General features: G+C 43.8%; 2 protein-coding genes across 12 annotated transcripts in view; one reads left to right on the top strand and one right to left on the bottom strand.

Annotated features, from left to right (window-relative positions):
• Positions 1 to 4,128, top strand: part of PRELID3A (PRELI domain containing 3A) — a 48,909-nt gene extending 44,781 nt beyond the window's left edge. For 3 of the 8 annotated variants that reach the window (XM_055559169.1, XM_055559170.1, XM_055559171.1), the window contains exon 7: positions 1,007 to 2,070. In XM_055559169.1, the coding sequence (XP_055415144.1) occupies positions 1,007 to 1,384 (378 nt within the window). In that variant the 3' untranslated portion in view covers positions 1,385 to 2,070. The other 5 variants (XM_055559172.1, XM_055559173.1, XM_055559177.1 and 2 more) reach the window with 4 other exon arrangements.
• Positions 4,129 to 5,499: 1,371 nt separating this feature from the next.
• SPIRE1 (spire type actin nucleation factor 1) overlaps positions 5,500 to 17,942 on the bottom strand; it is a 176,806-nt gene continuing 164,363 nt past the window's right edge. For 2 of the 4 annotated variants that reach the window (XM_055559163.1, XM_055559165.1), the window contains 7 exons: positions 15,951 to 16,093; positions 13,754 to 13,927; positions 10,173 to 10,310; positions 9,558 to 9,628; positions 9,027 to 9,054; positions 8,798 to 8,934; positions 5,500 to 7,114 (listed from right to left, as the gene is read on the bottom strand). In XM_055559163.1, the coding sequence (XP_055415138.1) occupies positions 6,856 to 7,114; positions 8,798 to 8,934; positions 9,027 to 9,054; positions 9,558 to 9,628; positions 10,173 to 10,310; positions 13,754 to 13,927; positions 15,951 to 16,093 (950 nt within the window). In that variant the 3' untranslated portion in view covers positions 5,500 to 6,855. The remainder of the gene's footprint in view (positions 7,115 to 8,797; positions 8,935 to 9,026; positions 9,055 to 9,557; positions 9,629 to 10,172; positions 10,311 to 13,753; positions 13,928 to 15,950; positions 16,094 to 17,942) is intronic. The other 2 variants (XM_055559166.1, XM_055559164.1) reach the window with 1 other exon arrangement.

The following is a 17,942-nucleotide window of genomic DNA, read 5'->3' on the forward strand; positions in this document are numbered from 1 at the left end:
ATATATATTTAAAAAATAAAAATGCTTACCTGAAAGCTGTCAGAGTTTGGCTGTTTGGTCACAAGCTGCCCATCCTCTGTGCTAACTCCGTGCTGGTATCCTGCAGTAAATGCTGCACTTTTCCTCACAGCCTGGAGTTGGCAGGGTGGTTTTGCTGTGTGTCAGGCGAGTGAAATCAGTAACATGCTCAACTACTGGGAGCTAGTATTGGCTACTAAAACCCAGCAAAACATTTAAAAACGTATTATCTAATGTAAAGCTTTATCTTCATATCTTTCTTTTCTTGGCCAAACTGTTTTAATATGACAAATTTGAAGTCATTTGGGATGTTTTATTTCAGCCCAGTTGGCACATACATTTTAATCAAAATGTTATGATTAGTAAGCATTAACTATCATCCTTTGAAAGGGGCATTAGTAAAAAGGTCCTGAGTATGAGCTCAGTGCTGATGAACACACGATTTGCGTTCACACAGCAGTTCAATTATAGGTCTCCAGGGTCTCTGATATCTGCCCACCAATGTGTTAATGATAAAAGCCAGTCTGGAGGCTGGGCTGTGCATGGTGGCTCCGCCAGGGATCTGGACTGGACGGGAGCCTGGAGAGGAGCATGTAGTGAGTGGCATTTACAAGAGTGGGGTTTCTGCGGGCTTCAGGGAACCAGCAGCTGCAGAAGCTGCTGCCTCAGGCCTTCCAATTCTGATCAGCCACCTTTGGGCTGCAGTGACTTCTGACTTTGGGTCTTACTCCTGCCTTAAAGGAAGAATATGGCTGTGCATGGCACTTACGTGGTAAAGAGCACTGACTACACACTATGTCAGTTGTTTGGAAGACATGTTAATGGTTCTGTCTTTGTATTGCTGACTTATTTCCATACTGAACCTGCTCATTTCATCCATTCACTCCAGAAACATTTATTGAGCACCTGTTGCATGCAAGATAGTTTGCCAAATCTAGGGATGTAGCAGTGAAGAAATCTGACAAAGATCCGTGTCTTCGTGAAACAGCGTAGTAGATGCTATGTGCGGTGGAGGAAAGAGGAAGAGCAGCAGCAAGTACTGCAGACATGGGAGTCCAGAAGCTACCGGAAGCAGCTGTGCCAGGGGACGGGGCACATTCTGTGCAGTCATGTGAGGCAGAAGCAGGAGGTGAACAGTGGCATGAATGACACGAGGGCTCCAATCCACTACTGCACCTGCTCACTGATGGAGTTTCGCAGGGAAAGAGCATCTGCCTGGCCCTGGATGTTTTTAATCAGGGCTGAGAAGGCCAAAGAAATAAGCTTCTGGGCTGGGGATCCCTTACCACAATGGGAGGTGTGTAGAGTGGGGACCCCCACTTCCGCCGTGGCTGTAGTAACCGTTTTTTTTTTTTTATTAAGCTGAACAGCAAGATTTGTCTGTACATTTGTTTCCATTTAATGCAGTTAAACTGTGTGTTACATGTACCCACTCCCCACCCTACCCAGCCACTCGCTTCCCTTCACATCTGCAGTGGGACACGTCACACAGCGGGGCACATGTCACACTGCAGGACAAGACCTACCAAAATAGACCATGCCTTTGCATCCAGCAGGTTGGGAATGAACCACAGTAATTGGATGGTGCTGGCACAAAACAGCAGGTGAAAAGGGGGTTGTTTTTTGCTTGTTGTTAATGTGTGTCAATGCATCTGTCTTTTTAAATTTGGGGAGATGAACTCAGATTTTTTTTATAGCAAATAGTAAAACTGAATCTCTCTTTGCCATAATCAGGTTTGTCAGTACAGAGAAGTACTGTTTAATGACACTTGGCTTCAGTGAAAGGGTGAGTGTGAATTGCAGAGATTCCTCCCACTTTCTTTTCCATGACTCAGGCTCTCAGTGACTCACTGCTCAGTGTCTGCAGCATGGATACTCTGACCCATCATATTTCTCCTGGTTAAAGTGACCCGGAGACCACCACATCCGGCACCCTCACTGCTGAAGTCAGGAAGCACTGCGTGGCTTTCCCAACGTCTGAGGACTGAGGGTTGTACCATTGCTAAGCTGGAGCAACTGAGTCAGAGCCAGTTCACATGCTTGAGACCAGGCTCTGCTTCACTAATTGTGGTTGTTTTTTCCAATTATCAAGGTGGAAGCCCTTAGGTCCTACAGAGCTCTTTCTGCCAGTGGCTACCATTGTGGAGCAGAGTGAGCCCCAGTTTCTACCATGAAGCTGTGTCCACCACCAGATGCACCGTGAGGAATGTCTAGCCATTAAGTTCACGGTGCTCAGTTCAAGTTCACAGTCTATGGGTCTGACTCCTGAGATGACCTTGTGGTAGGATGACCCAAGTCATCTTCCCTTTCTTATGGACAGCTGAAATGTTCTCAGGCATCTTCTGCTTTTGGGGTGTTAAAGATCAAAGTTTCTTCCCTTTAAACGAGAAGCTACTCTGTTTTCTGTTTCACGTTCGGCTCTTCTGTAGGAGCTACACGGTTAAGGAGGTCTGTCCACCTTTGCAGAATCGTGCTGCTGCTCCTTCCTTCTCTGTGATTGCCCACAGCTTTTACACCACATTTGCTGAGGAATTTGATATTCAGGTAAGCTTTCCAGAAATCCTCTCTGGCATTCCCACTCTTCCAAACACTGCACTCCCAGCAAAGTTTGGATGTGACCTTTTCTGCTGTGTCACCGCAGGGGCAGGAACAGGGGCGGTAGGCCAGGACTGACTGACAGTTCCTGCAATGACAGGACACCAAAGCCAAGAACATGCAGAAGGGCGCCTTCCAGTGAGGTTGCCCCTCTGTGCTGACTGCTCCCTAGGGAGGAAGTGCCCTCCTTCCTTCAGTTTATAGACGCATCAGAGCCACTCTGAGAGCATCCCAGAACAGGAACCAGCATTGGGCCCCCAGGTGAGTGGAACATCCAGGTGATCCCCTCAGCTTCTAAGCCCCAGGGACACAAGTGACCTCCTTGATGCCCCAGCTTTCAGGAGCCTACTTCACGAGTACTGTGTCCTGTCAGTGCTGGAGCCCTTTCACGTCCTCTGCTTCATAGTGCACATGTTAAGAGGCTCAGGTTGTGCCACTGGCATCAAAACCCCACAGCAAAAACAGCTGGAGAATGTTCCACATAGTGACATCTATTCTAAAATACATCAGTATACACACCATGCACATTTTAGTGGGACAGCACTGTGAATTCAATCTGCTTACACTAGTTAAATGCTCAGGTGCAGTTACCTGGCAGAGTTTTATATTAAGTAGGTTCTTAGCTCTTAATTTTTTTTTTTTTTTGGATGAGCCAAAGGAGACGTTTCTAGATGTGGGCCTGAGGTCAACATGAGGGGAAAAGGTGCATTCTGATGGCTCTGTGTATGTATGTATGCACACCCTGCAGAGAGCAGAACTGGAGTCCTGACACATCAGTGTGTAATCCAGCCCTTACCCACAACAGTTCTCCTTATGGAGTTCTAGACTAATGATTTGCAACTCTACAGCTTCTCCTCACCAAGGGCCGGAGCTTACTTCCTGGTCACGATGTCTCCAGAACCTAGGAGCAGCAAGGCAAGGGCTGTGCCCTGGACTCAAGTCAGTGAGCATGTGGATTATGAGCTGAGGTCTTATCACACACCTGTCACAGAAACCTACTGCAAGAAGAGCTTAAAATACATCTGGCAAATAAGTAATGGATTAATATCACACTCAGTATCACCTAAGGTTTAAGGCACGTAAAAGGCCAAGGATGCTCTCTAATTAACATAAAGACAGAACCTTCCTAAATTCATTCTGGGTTTAAACTCAAGCCTTTAAGAGCTACAACAAGAAATTTTGTTTCATGGGACATTATAAGAACACATAGCATAAGGAATTCTATTTAGGAAGAAATGCTTTCTAAATATTGTATAACTATGGAGACAAATTATCTGTAGATTTTAGTTTCCTACTCTGCAAGGTGACAAAGGAAGCAGGCTGCTTGGTGACACAGCAGAGTTACAGTGGGAGCTCATTTTCATTTATGTTCTCAGTGTGGTCCATGCAGGTTGTATTTCTCAAGCTGATCGTAAACTGTTGATGTCACATAAATGTATCTTGTGTTTCCAACCTAGGTGGTTTCAAACAGCTAGTCACCAAAAGATAGCACGATTTTATAATAGGAACTCCACACGTAATGTATGATGGAAAGTCATTTATTTTCTCCTCAGTAAATTTTAAAAGACTTTAATGGAAAATGTTTGGTAGTGTCATGTTACGCTGAATGCCAGCAGTGCCTGGACTTTATACACGCAAGAAGCCAGGTCAACGTGTACACATTTCTCCATGGCCCTACAACAGTTCTGCACGTACAAAATTGTCTGCTGTTTTGCTCTAGCAAATAGCAATATAATTTAAAACTTTCCTATGTGACACCTAAAATCCAGTCTGACATTTATTAATACAGTTAGAAAAATAAGAGTCTTAAAAAATTCATGGCATGAGTTCATGGTGCTGACCATGATGTGAGTTTATGAGATCATGGGATCTCATCAAATGTAAGATCATTTTAAAAACTCCTACATGACAACTTTCTGGTTTAATTTGAAAGGCTTAAGACTTGAAATCTAGTGAGACTATTAAGTTGATGTACTTAACTTTTACTTGGGAGAGTTAATTCTCATTGTCCACTGAATGAATGCCCTCATTCATTCATACCAATAAATATATTACAGTATTTACAAGCTTTGCTATCTTTCCTGACACTGACAGAAAGTTAAACTGTAAAGTGAATTGAAAGTGTTCTCAGCCTGGAGGGAGAGGGTGAGAATGAGGGCCAGCGCGCAGACACGCATCAGATTCCACCAGAATTTCGAGGCCAGCCAGAAATAAGTGCCAGAAGCAGCACAAAGAGCAGCCTGGGATCCCAGGAACGAGGGAGGGCGGGGGGCAAGGCTAAGGACTGTGAAAGCATGCCCCACAGGCCAGCAGTGGGTGACCCTCTGGATTTATCCAGTTTGGTTGAGGTGGCGGATACACGCCATGGATGTGGGAATTTGTTTGGCACCAGAAAGGGATGCAGATTTGATTTCTACAATCTCAGCTGTGCCATGTGCCCTTTTCTACTCTTCCTGCAAACTGTCCCATGGAAACCTGCCACTCACCATGTCCCAATAGCTGAACAGTGTCACAAACCCGGAGCAGTGAAGTCAAGGACCACATGGGCTAGATTTTGCCATGTGAATGGGATTCTCATTTGGGGGGAGGGGTTAGCTTTTTGTATTTTAGAAACACCTATAAACTAGTCATTATTTTAAAAAGCACACTCCCCTGGGTCTGTTTTTTCCACGGACACAAACACCCGCCCTCGCCCCTCTGTCTTCCTTGCACCTGTCCTGGGATGGTCTAGAGTTGAAACTGTCCCTTGGAAAACTGTACAAACAAGATTCACTCAATGTAACATTTGAAGCTCTCGCATGAGCCTCTTTAAAACAGTAAATATTTCCATAATCAGGGTTTTCTGGTGGCCCACTTTTACATGCAAATACAAATTGTTAACATGCATTAATTAGTCAATTGGTAAAGTTTATTTTGTAAGTAATTTTAAGCAATTTACTAACTTATAAATTTCCACCATGAAAAACCACTACCAGAGCAGTTCTGAGGTATTACTGTTAATTCCCTATAGAAATGTTGAGGGGGCGTAGAGTGACTGCCATGCCTTTTGGTGAGCAGTGCTGTCTCCAGTGCTGACTGCAGACGTGTCCCAGAGTCTATCAGAAAGTGGCCTGGCGCATTAACCAGGCTTGTGAATGTGACTGGCTGGTCACCACTGAGCCAACCAGAACCACAGAGAGAGAGGCCACGGAACAGACCACACAGCTGAGAAATGACAGGTGTACGGTGCTGCCTCCAGCTCGGCTTCATCAAAGCCCACCCTACCCACTCAAGTCGCTTAAAAGGAAAATGTGTGCAAAAAAGCATCCAAAAAGCTTATCGGCAGGTTAATTTTCTAGTAATTTTAAAAGACTAGACCATGGTTTTCCTTTAAAATTCATTTATAAAAATAAATTTCAGTTTGAGACCTTATGTACCAAATTGTGGCTTAATTTAGTCATGATGGTGAGACTGTAAAGTTATGAAAATTGCTGCTGGAAAGGTGGGTGCTCACAGCCCTTCTTCTAAGAGGTCAAAGTACTGAGCTTCTGGACAGACTTCTAGCCTGCCTTTGTCCCATGATGCCACAAAACTTTCTTAGACCTCCAATATGCAACTACTAGCAACAGTAATACATACAAGGTAAAGACAGCCTAGCACTTGCTCAGAAGACACTGCCTAGCTGCCCAGGGACACAGGCACCCCCCCCCCACCCCCAGGCCTACAGCTCAGATGCTTTGTCCTGGGAGGCAGTGGAGAGCCCTTCCCAAGTGTCTCAGAGCAACAATAACTTAAAACCAGTTTGACGCACAAGCAAACCCTTGCAGGTTCTGTGCTGTGAGGCCTCCAGGGGCCTGTGTCCATCAGGTAGGAACACTGTCAGTGGAAATGCCAATGTGACTTACTGCTTAGACCTTGCTGGCCTCTAGGCCTGTGCTAGACTGATTCCTCACACGAGAACCTTTCTGCCTTAGAACATTATTTCAGGCACAGTAAAGAACTAATAGGAACGTTTCTGGCCTCCAAATCTATAATCACACAAAATCAAGTTTCAAACTACTGTCCTCTTAGTGCAGATGAGCAACTGGCGACTGGTCATGTGTTCTCAATTGACATGAACACAGCATTTAGTCTGTGGAACAATGCGACACAGCAAAACCCTGATTCTCATGCAAACCCAAGCCAGTTAACCACAGTGAGGAGACAGTGACAGCCCGCTCAGTGTCCTCACAGGAACGCGACTCCCACAGGAAGGCACAGGGCTCAAACCTCACTGATGGTCCTCTCTGAGGGGCAGTACTCTGAGGGGCCTGCTGAGGACATGTAGAATGACTGCGTCTTCCTCTTCAATCGAGCTCTCTTGTTGGCCAACACCAGACTGTGGCGGCTTGAGCTGATGATCTCAGAAATGAACTTTTTGCAGTCCACACACACCTCCATAGCACTCCAGTCCTCCACCAGCTCTTTGGGAAATTGGAGTTCTTCATCTGATTTGTCCACAGACTTGGATTTTGAGGACAATCTTAAAAAAAAAAACATTTTAAAATATCCTTTATTAAGAATTCTACTGCAATACTAAGAAAATACATGCAGAAAAAGCAAATTTGTTGCCAAAATATGATGGAATGGGTGGTGATTGGCCATGTCAGATTCATCCAAAGAAGTTATAACTGGTGACAACATTCAAAATATTTTTAAAAAACCAGGAAACATGTTTTATTAAGAATCTTAGTACCCCTTATAGAATTTTTGTAAAATAGGGTATTCAGAGTATTCACCTTCTGCACACAGTTCATGAACACTAACAACTGAAATGAAGTACATGTTGCTAACGCCCCACTGATGATGCAGAGAAAACTTCCAAGTTCTTTCTCAGTGACCCCATGTCACGGTTAATGAACATTACTTAACTCTTGATGGTAGGTCAGAAAACTACAGGAAACTGAAGTCAATTTATCTTAATCCTATGACACAACCTGAAAAATTTATCTTTGGACTAGCTTTCTTATTTTCGTATTTATCAAATATACCTCTCCCTGACTACAGCAATTGTCTTTGGTGATGGCACCCCACTCCAGTACTCTTACCTGGCAAATCCCATGGACAAAGGAGCCTGGTAGGCTGCAGTCCATGGGATCGCGAAGAGTCGGACTTCCCTTTCACTTTTCACTTTCATGCATTGGAGAAGGAAATGGCAACCCACTCCAGTGTTCTTGCCTGGAGAATCCCAGGGATGGGGGAGCCTGGTGGGCTGCCGTCTATGGGGTCACACAGAGTCCGACACGACTGAAGTGACTTAGCAGCAGCAGGTGACTATTTGGATTCTAGAGAGCTGGAGTTAACTAGATCAACATCACCGTAGATGTTTTGGATATAACTAGGAATCATCTACTCACTATTTTAATTAAACCAAACAGGAACGTAGAATTAAGCACAGGAAAGAACAGCAGCCATGTTTGCTTGTCCGGAGCCCATGGACAGCAGCCCAAACTCAAGAGCCCAGGATAGGGGCTGAGCACAGGGCAGAAGCCTCGGACACAGGTCTGAGGAGCTTCCAACTCCCTCACCTCGCTGACCTTGACATGCTGAATGGCCACCATCCAGCATGTGGCACCAATGCTAGTGGCCCTCACAGATGGAGGGGCCACTGGTGTGTAAAACCCTGTCCCTTGGGCCCTGCCAGCTTGGAACCTGAGCTGGTCTGCCTTCCTCCTGTCTTTCTTAAAGACCAACACTAACCTGAACACAAAGTGACTGATACCCAGGCATGTTTTCCTTTTAAAATGCCAGCTCTTGGCATAAAGCTTTATTTCTGTCTTTATGTTAGGAATGTAAGTCAGCTATTGCAGACCACTGTAAACACAGGATTAAAAATATTTTTTTCAAAACTACAGGAAAGAAAGACTCTTACGTGCAAGTTTTCAACTCCACTGAAAAGGATAGTTTTAAAGATGACTTTTAAAGGATACATAAAAGTAATTATTTCCAAAGTAGAAAAAATATTAAACTAGGAGACTGTGTCTTTCAAGGGGCTAGCCATTATCCTTGACATGCTACTTTTGGAAATTTGTATAAGTCAAAACTATTAAAACTAACCCACCCATGTGCCCCTCCTCAAGCCAATATCCCACCATGTCACCACAGTCCTTGAAAGTGCTTTCTTCTTTCACAAAGGACACTTTGGAGACCCAGGCCTCCTGCTCACCTGGCAATGCTCCGAAGTGGCCGATGGTGGCCAGTGGAGGGTTTTTCTGCCCTCATACAGCTTTCCCCTCTCTGCAAGGCAGACGGTCCCAGTGAAAAGATAGGAAGGGTGGAGTATGGCTTGGAGGGCAGCCGCATCTATGATCCCAAATAAAACTGAGAATGAGCAGGACTGCTGGAGAGGCAGAGTGAAATCAGCACAAGCTGTGACTTTACTGAGCTCGGCTTACCTTTTTGCAACACTGTGAGCACACTGGCCTGTATACAAAATCAGAAGAGTTACTTAGTGTGATTCCATGGATATGACTGGAGAGTTAAGAGAAGCCAAAGGCTGCATGCACCTGTCTACAGTTGGTCCCCCAAACTCCAGTTCTACCAGAATGAAACAAACTGATACAACTGGCTTGCCAAAAAGACCATCAATCTGTAAAACTTAATGCTATGTCCTATGAAAGGATCAACTTAATGTCTGGGATTCTCTTGTCTATTGTGGGTTCACCTGAGAGTCACATCTATTTTTTTCTGTTCTGACATATTATTATTAGAACTGTCTTAAATACATAAAAGAAACACATGCAGAAAAAAAACTTTCCAGGCTTAATATCAAATAACCATCCACTGTTGAAGCAACTGCTGTTGTAACTCGTAAGCATGGCACATGATCACACACTGGATTATTTCTACTATTGTTCCTGTGAGAAAAATGATGAAACAGTGGAAGTGTTTCCTTGACTACTGTCATCAATTACAAAAAGCCTTACCTCTTACAGAACTGACAGGTATAAGACCAGGTGAAGAAGGAAAACCTTCTGGTTCGGCAACAAAAGCAGAGCTAAAAAACAGAAATTATAAAGGAGAAAAAAGAATTGCCAACAGTTAATTTCCCAATTTGTACATCTAAACACGTATTTATATGTGGAAAGTCTTAGTAGACAAAGGGAGAAGAGCATTTAGAGACCGTTTTACTAAGTTTGATTCTGTGACAGTTACAATCTGGCTCTCTATTTGATTATAATTCTACTTTCAAATGGGAGAAAAAGGCCACAGCTCTTAAGGGTCTTGCCATCATGGAAGCAATCTGAAGAAGATTCTAAAAAAGTGTCCTGTGTTTCTCAGATATATTTTTTCAATAATCTTTTAAAGGTTTAACAACTAAGAGCAGACCTGGTTTTAGGAAGGCACACCATTATTTATTACAGTGGTTTTAAACCTTATGGGTTTCTATTTCTATGGGAGAAATAATACTTGCTTCTCTGAGCAAGGGAACAGGGACTGCCTGGCAGAGGGTGAGCCTCTGGCCCCTGGAGCCCCCAAAGCCCTGTGCCACCTGGCAGCAGATAGTGCCCGCGTGACCCGCCAACTGGAAAGGGCTCTACCTTTCCTTTTTTCAGAGCCGTGTAGACATCTTTGTATTGCTGGTACTTTTCCAGCTCTGCTTTGACCAGGACCTGACGAATGTGCATCACCTCCTCCACGGTCAGTGCCAGGCACTCCACCGGGTAGCAGAACTCCTCCTGAAAGTCAGAATCCATGTGAGCAAGAAGCCCCACCCCCTCCAGCAAGGCCATGTCCCCTCCACTTCAGGGCCCTGGTTAGTAGCTCCAAAGAAGAAAGAGGCTCCCAGGAAACCCTGGGGCAGAGCTGGCTCGCTCTGGGGACCACAATCTCTGATCACACCCAGAAGGCAGCTGGAGACTGCTGGGTCCCAGGTAGCACTAGCCGACCAAGACCTCCAGTAACAGAAGTTTCTCATGTGTGTTCAGATGCATCTCAAACATCTCCAGTCCCTGAAGGGGAGCTGAGTATCTGTGTCCTGAAATCTGAGGGAAATGTTGCTGCTCTAAACCAAATTTATGTGCATTTTCTCCTGATACACAAAGACAGTATGTAGCTTTCTGTTGTATACTATCTGCTCAAAGGTAAACAGCAAATCTACGCTACTGGTACAGTTTTAAACACTGATTTGTGGTACCCAGAACAGCCCAAAGAAGACGGTTAGTAACTGACATTGAGAAACGTTATTTAGTGGTAAGTTACATCAGCACAGCCTGAATACTCCTAATGGTGTGAGTGAACTGGACCCGGAGGCCAGCAGACACTCCCATTGGGCTGCCCTATGCACTCCAGAGCCCTTGTCACTTTTCCACACGGATTGTGGAGAATGACGCTGATGTAACTGATCCCACTGAATAAAGAGCCTCTCGCCTGCTCCCAGTTGGCCCTGCACTGATTGTGGACCCAGCAGAAAGACAGAAATGTCCTGTGCGCCCACAGCATGTGGGCCTCAAACCTGTGCCCTCGGTGTGCACACACTGGAACTCACACCCACACACACAGCAGTGCTGTGCACAGGCATTCTGGACTCAGACAAGCCAAACAAGAAAGCACGAGACTATGGATGCAGTTCATGGAGATTTAACATTCAGTTCAGTTTTCTAATCAGAGAAAAAAACAAATCTAGGTTGCAAACTTGACAAACATTAGCATTTACTATAAAAGAAAATTTGCAGAATTACTACTTCTTATAGTCATTACAAAATTATCTCTGTTCAAGCTAACTTAGGGAAGATTAAATTTGCTAAAAATGTTTTAGAAAAGATCCTGCAGTTGAATTTTTAAGATGAACAGCTTAGTATCTGGAGGATGGGAGGATAGCTTGTTAGATTATATCATGTGCTCTAGAATGTCTAAATACTCAAGAAATCCCACCATCACACACTTTTCTCTCAGTAGGAAGAGCTTTCAAAGATAACAGGCTTCAATTGGCATGTCCAATATTTACTGTGCTTTGCTTGGCCCTGAGAACAGTGTGTGTATGTCTACTGGGACATGACAGCCTCTGAGAGCTGGACATCACAACTGTGCTCAGACTAATGCGCCAGCTGCACACACTGAACAGCAACTTTTCTCAGGTTCTGATGTGTCATTAAGAAGTCTTTACAGTCATCTTTATTCATCAGTGACGAGCATGACTACTTATATATGAATCTAGCAAACAAGCAGAAGACTGCTCCCGGAGATTGGTGCCGTGTGTTAGGAAGATGGCAGCCTTACAGCGTAACACAGGTGGTGATAGCAGGCACTGCCCTCTCCTCAGCCTCGAGTCACAGACGGGCTCAGTCAGAGTCTACTTTCAATTTTCTGCTTTGAACCATACCCAAATCCACTGCTCTGTCAGATGAAATAAGAAAGGGTGGTTTTTTTTGGTGTTCATGTTTTTTTTAGAATTTCAAGCAGATTATCCTTTGGTAAACAGCTTCTATCAGGTCAAATGCTAATGTTTTAAATCTGGTGCTTTCCCAAGGACAACAAAACTTTAATGCAACATGAAAGAAAATAAATAATCATAGGCTAGCTTTCATTATTTTTTTTCAACTGATGAAAAAATATTGATTCAACATCCCCAAAATCAAATTACCCCAGATCTTGCTGAGATCCTCATGCTGCAAAATGTGAAGAGCACTCAGGGTTTGCACTCCACCCCGAGCTGAGCCCCTGTCCCCCCTGTCATAAGGGGCTGGTCACACTACAGCAGGCATGGAACTTGGGTCCTGGCCCGGCACGGATGCCAGGGGCCAGAGCGGCACGACTCAGATTCTCTGGCTGCTCTGTGCTGCAGGGTAGCTCCCAAATTTAGAAATGGGAAGCTAAATCTTAAATTTTCAAAGATTACAATATACTAGAGGAGCAGCTGTGGTGCCTTTAGAACTCACTGTACATATGTCACTAAAATGGCTGGATTTCTGTTAAATATTCTGGTTATATTTACCATTCAAAAGGCGTCGGAGTTAAGCCAGCACAGAAATTAGAGAGCACAGTGTGTCATCTGTTACTGAGCTGGAGAAACAGAAACAGGCACATTTTATAGTGTTTGTGGTTAGCCCAAACTTCATAAATAAGTAGGAGAGATTTGACAATTATCCAAAACAGCCTTTTGAGTTTTTAATAAACCAAAGGAAAGCACACTTAAAAAGAGCAAATATTAAGTTTAATTACTCTTTTTTCAAGTTCATCTTTAAAATTCAAGGTAAATTATCTATCTAAAGTCATCTGTAGACTTAGTAGACAAGACTGGGGAGGTTGAAAATAAAAACAAAATGTCAGAGATCTTCAGAAACAGCAAGAGGGGTGGTACTAAATGCCACTCCTGCATCTGACCACGTGCTCACATGGCCAGATCAAAAACAGAAAACAGGATTGAGCCTGAATTTCATGCCAAATGAAGAGAAAGTAATCTGTTGTACCTCATTTACATTCAGTTTATTTTCTGAACCAAGATGGGTAATAAAGAATAACAAAGAATTTAGAGGCTGTTTGCTTATCAAAAACAGGTCTGGTCAACTGGAAGGACCCCGGAGCCAGGCGGGCTGCTGCCACACAGGTCGCACTGTGGGCAGGGGAAGCCTGTAGACGGTCCCAAGGCTTTTTATGCTACTGAGGTCTGGAGATTATACTTTCTATAAAAAGTGTACTCTGTATGAAAATCTCAAAGACAATACAAAATGAGTATTTAAAATATTTTAAATAATCTCATCGATAAAACTTGATTTCTCTGTACAGAGAAGCAGGGTGGGTTTTTCTAACAACCATCCTGACCATCGTAACACAGCTGTACGGGAGCTGGAGAAGAGGAAGGGTCCCTGTGGCTCCCTGGCTGGGCAGCTGAGTGTGGATGACTGCTTCTGGGGGAGACCAGCGGGAATGCCTTTCCATCAGGCCCCTCAGAAGCTCTGCCCACAGGCCCCCTGACGCTGCTGCATTCTCAGTTTGTTGTCCTTTCACTATCATCCTGTCATTTGAGATCATGGTGTGATCTATGCATCTACCAAAGATTGGAATCAACGGTCAGAAGCAAAGTGTCCATCTAAGCTGTTAATCTGTGCAGAGTGCGGCAGCTGAGGCATCACAACCAGAGACAGAGGAAGGTAATTCCCAGAGCCCGCAGAAGGAGGCCAACCTGTGTGTGTCTCCACCTGCTGGTAAAAGCTCTCTCACACAGATAATAAACAGCCCCTGCTACCCCCAGCATGGCTGCCTCCAAAGGGTGAGAGCCGAGCAGAGAAGCTGTTTGGAGGGTAGAAAAAAGTGGTCGGAAAGGCGGCGCTGGCCATGCTCTGGTCATCCTTGGAACCTGAACAATACGTATGGGGAAGAGAACGGCAGGGGAGAAGAAATGGAGAAAATACTGCTGAACATGAGTGACTGATACAGAACCATTATAAAGCATGAAAGAAAAACAGACAAAAACACCACGGAGGGCATTAATGTTAGATTCCACATGAGTCTCCAGGCCATCATCTGCATCTATGTGTGTCAAAAGGAAATCAACCACGAAGTCACAGCTGGAGAATCTGAGTTCACAAAGCAACACTTCAGCTGTCCTGTGAACTCTTATCTGCCACACAGGTTTGCGGGATGGAGGCCCAAGGCGACGGTAGAAACACACACCCAGCAGCCACCCCTACCCTACTTGGAGGGCGCCGCCCCCAATCATCTGACCAAATGATGAAAAAAAGTACACTTCCAACATCCTGAGGAAAGGGTGCTAAGTCTCTTCAGTTGTGTACGACTCTTTGTAACCCCATGGACTGCAGCCCACCAGTCTCCTCTGTCCATGGGATTGGATTCTCCAGGCAAGAACACTGGAGTAGATTGCCATGCCCTCCTCCAGGGGATCTTCCTGACCTAGGGATTGAACCGGCATCTCCTGTGTCTACATTATTGGTAGGTAAGTTCTTTACCACTAGCGCCACCTGGGAAACCTCAGGAGGAAAGGGAGGAAGGTCCAATATAAATGAAAATCAGTAACAACAAAAGACGTTTCTGCTGTCTTTAGTTGAGACCTTATGAATGCAAAATGATTCAGTGTTTTCTTAAAAAAAAATAGCTAAATCATACTTTTAAAGACAATACTTACAAAACTAGATGCCACTGCCAGTAAAGGAGTGGGATTTTATGGACTTCCCATGATAAGCTACTGGCAAGAAAAGTCAGGACTTTGATCTGGAGGTTCTTGCATCTCAGCTGGGACCTAGAGGCAGGCGGAGGGGGCGGAGTTCTGTGAACAAATTACCAGTCTGCACAGACCACGGGCTCCCCTGCCTGCTCACTAAACCTCTTCTCTGCAAAGGCATGTTGGTTGTACCTTGCTCTTCTCCACAAAAACAGCTCACGGCCTGACCATACACACTGAGCTCCCCTGCGCCAGGAAGACACCTCATGGCCTTCCTTGGTAAAGTTTCTATCACCAGCCAATAGGGCTTCCCAGGTGGTGCTAGTGGGAAAGAACCCGCCTGCCGACGCCAGAGACGTAAGAGACATGGGTCCAATCCCTGGGTCGGCAAGGTCCTCTGGGGGAGGGCATGGCAACCCACTCCAGTATTCTTTCCTGGAGAATCCCATGGACAGAGGAGCCTGGTGGGCTACAGTCTATGGGGGTCGCTAAGAGTCTGAAATGACTGAAGCAATTTAGCACACATGCACCAGCCAAGTACTCCTTGTAGTTAATCTGACAGTGTCTTTACACTGCTAATTTTAAGTTTAACCTCAACAGTGTAGGTATTTGGGAAGTCAGGTGGGACAGATAGAATCCTCGCAGGTTTCCTCTGGCAGATCTGCTGCCTCTTCCTGGAAGGACCTTGTGGGCTACATCCCCTGCCTGATAAGTGAATAGCCATGACGTGAGTCTGGACGTCTCTGGAAAACAGCGCAAACTGTCAACCCATCCAAACAGCTGCAGTGACTCCAGTATCACAAAACATGCTTGAAAACAAGGAACAATGGATTTTTATGAATCAAAATTCTCCCTTTGGATATCTGCCTCAGTAAAAGTCTACTGCAGTCAGACTTCACTAAGTTTTCTGTTTAGTTTCAACAATTTTTAAGTGGCATTTGAAAGGAAAAAAGTGTTTCTTTAATAAAATATCCATACTTTCAACCATAAATAAGTGTTTTGGGGGAAAAAAGTACTTTAAATGAACAAAGAATGTCAGATTTCACTTGGTTACTTTTAGGATTGGTTTTCTTCAGCTAGTAACAACAAATAAGGTTATTATAAAGTTCATTCTAGCTTCTGAAAGCTTCTCAAGGAAACTAATGATTCCAGGTCTCTTAACTGCTTACAAGTTGCTCTGCAAAGTCTGTGGGCTACTTACGAGAGACCGGGAGCTCTGCCTGGATGCCGGCAGGAACTGTCGCACATTAGTGGGTGTTTCCTTCTCAATGGAATGTCGTCTCTGGGGTGGCTGCCGTCGCTCAGGCTGAGGTGTGGAGGATATGGGCAAGAACTTGGGAGGGTCTGAAGAAACAGGATGAACCAAACTGAAATCAGTTCTCTTATAAAAGAAAAAAAACAAAAGGCAACTTAGGTTTCAAATTTCTAACAGAAAACCCTCTGCCATGTGTGACAAACTGCATTCAAAGATGGAGTGTTGATTTTGTCGGACTGATACATTAGGACTGGAGGCCCCAAGGGGACCCTGGAAGACTGTTACAGAATAATTTTTGCAAGATAAACTTACTACTGAAATAGCAAGGAAAAGGAAAAAGTGTTCAATATTCAAATTCATGCATAAAATGCAACATAAATGGAATCTCAGATTCATAATACAAATGCCATCCTGTTATTTTCCACAGAATTTTGCAATTAAGAGTCTTAGGCTTTATTTAAAATTTTTTTTAATTGGGCAAAAGACTTGTATTCAATAAACAATTTCAAGGGCAAAGAATTCAAGGAATAGATCTTGGGCTTTATTTTAAAAGCATGTGAAAATTATGTATTGTTTGTGTCACATCATACCAAAATTGTCAAGTTTATACCTTCCTTTTAAAAGATAAAATATGAAAACTCTTTCTTCTTGATGTGTATCAAGACATTTTATCCTTAGTTTAAATCAAGCTTTATTTAAAAAAATTAAGTTTCAGCTTCAATGTTAATACTATATATGCCACTGCTCCTCTGTCTAGGAATATCTGGGGACAGAGTTTAAAGGGGCAATGTTTCAGGTTCTGATTCACATTGTGGAAACACAGGAGGACATCACAGAACTCTGCTGTCTGTCTGTCCTTCCTCCCACCCTCTGCGCAGTAAGAAGGTGAGGAAAAGTGAAAGTCAGCACAGTGAGGAGGAGATGACCATCTACTTGGACTGTCCTAGCAATAAATCATTAAAAAAACCAGAATATACTTCCCTCAATCAAGAAAAGGTACAGAAATCCATCATGTGATTTAATGGAGTCTCTATAATATTTAATGAGTCTGGTCAAATACCAATTACAGATAATAACCAAGATCAGCTTCTGTTGTTTTTGATGTAATGTGTTTAAGTAGATCAAAATACTATTTGAAGAATTTTAACCACTGAAACCTCCACATGTACATGTACAAAAAATGAAATCAATATACTAAAGATACTCTGTTTTTTCTTAGTAAAATTTTAAATAATTGCAGTAAGATACACATATTTACCATCTTACCCAACTGGTCATTGTAAAAATTTACCAATTATACCATTTTAAAACATACAATTCAGTGGTATTAAATTGTTTACAGTTACCTTGTTATGCACCCGGTTGTAAACTTTATTGTTGGATGTTACATATATATTTTAATATTTATTATTTATTTATTTGGCTGAGCTAGGTCTTAGTTGTGGCATGTGGGATTTAGTTCCTTGACCAGGGATCAAACCTGGGCCCCCTGCATTTGGGAGTACAGAGTCTTAGCCACTGGACCATGGGAAGTCCCAGATGATATATTAAATGGATATAAAATAAATTGGTCTAAAGGGCTAAAAATATAAATAAAAATGTAAAATGTGATTATTAAAAACAAAATGTGTGTGGCAGGGTAAAAATGTAGTACTGTTCAGTTCAGTTTAGTTGCTCAGTCGTGTCTGAATCACAGCACGCCAGGCCTCCCTGTCCATCACCAACTCCCAGAGTTCACTCAAACCCACGTCCATCGAGTCGGTGATGCCATCCAGCCATCTCATCCTCTGTCGTCCCCTTCTCCTCCTGCCCCCAATCCCTCCCAGCATCAGAGTCTTTTCCAATGAGTCAACTCTTCGCATGAGGTGGCCAAAGTACTGGAGTTTCAGCTTTAGCATCATGTGTTTAAATGTAAGAGGTCATCAACTTAAAATATTC

The sequence above is a fragment of the Bubalus kerabau genome, chromosome 21, assembly GCF_029407905.1.
Source record: "Bubalus kerabau isolate K-KA32 ecotype Philippines breed swamp buffalo chromosome 21, PCC_UOA_SB_1v2, whole genome shotgun sequence".
In the NCBI taxonomy this organism is placed as follows: domain Eukaryota; kingdom Metazoa; phylum Chordata; class Mammalia; order Artiodactyla; family Bovidae; genus Bubalus; species Bubalus kerabau.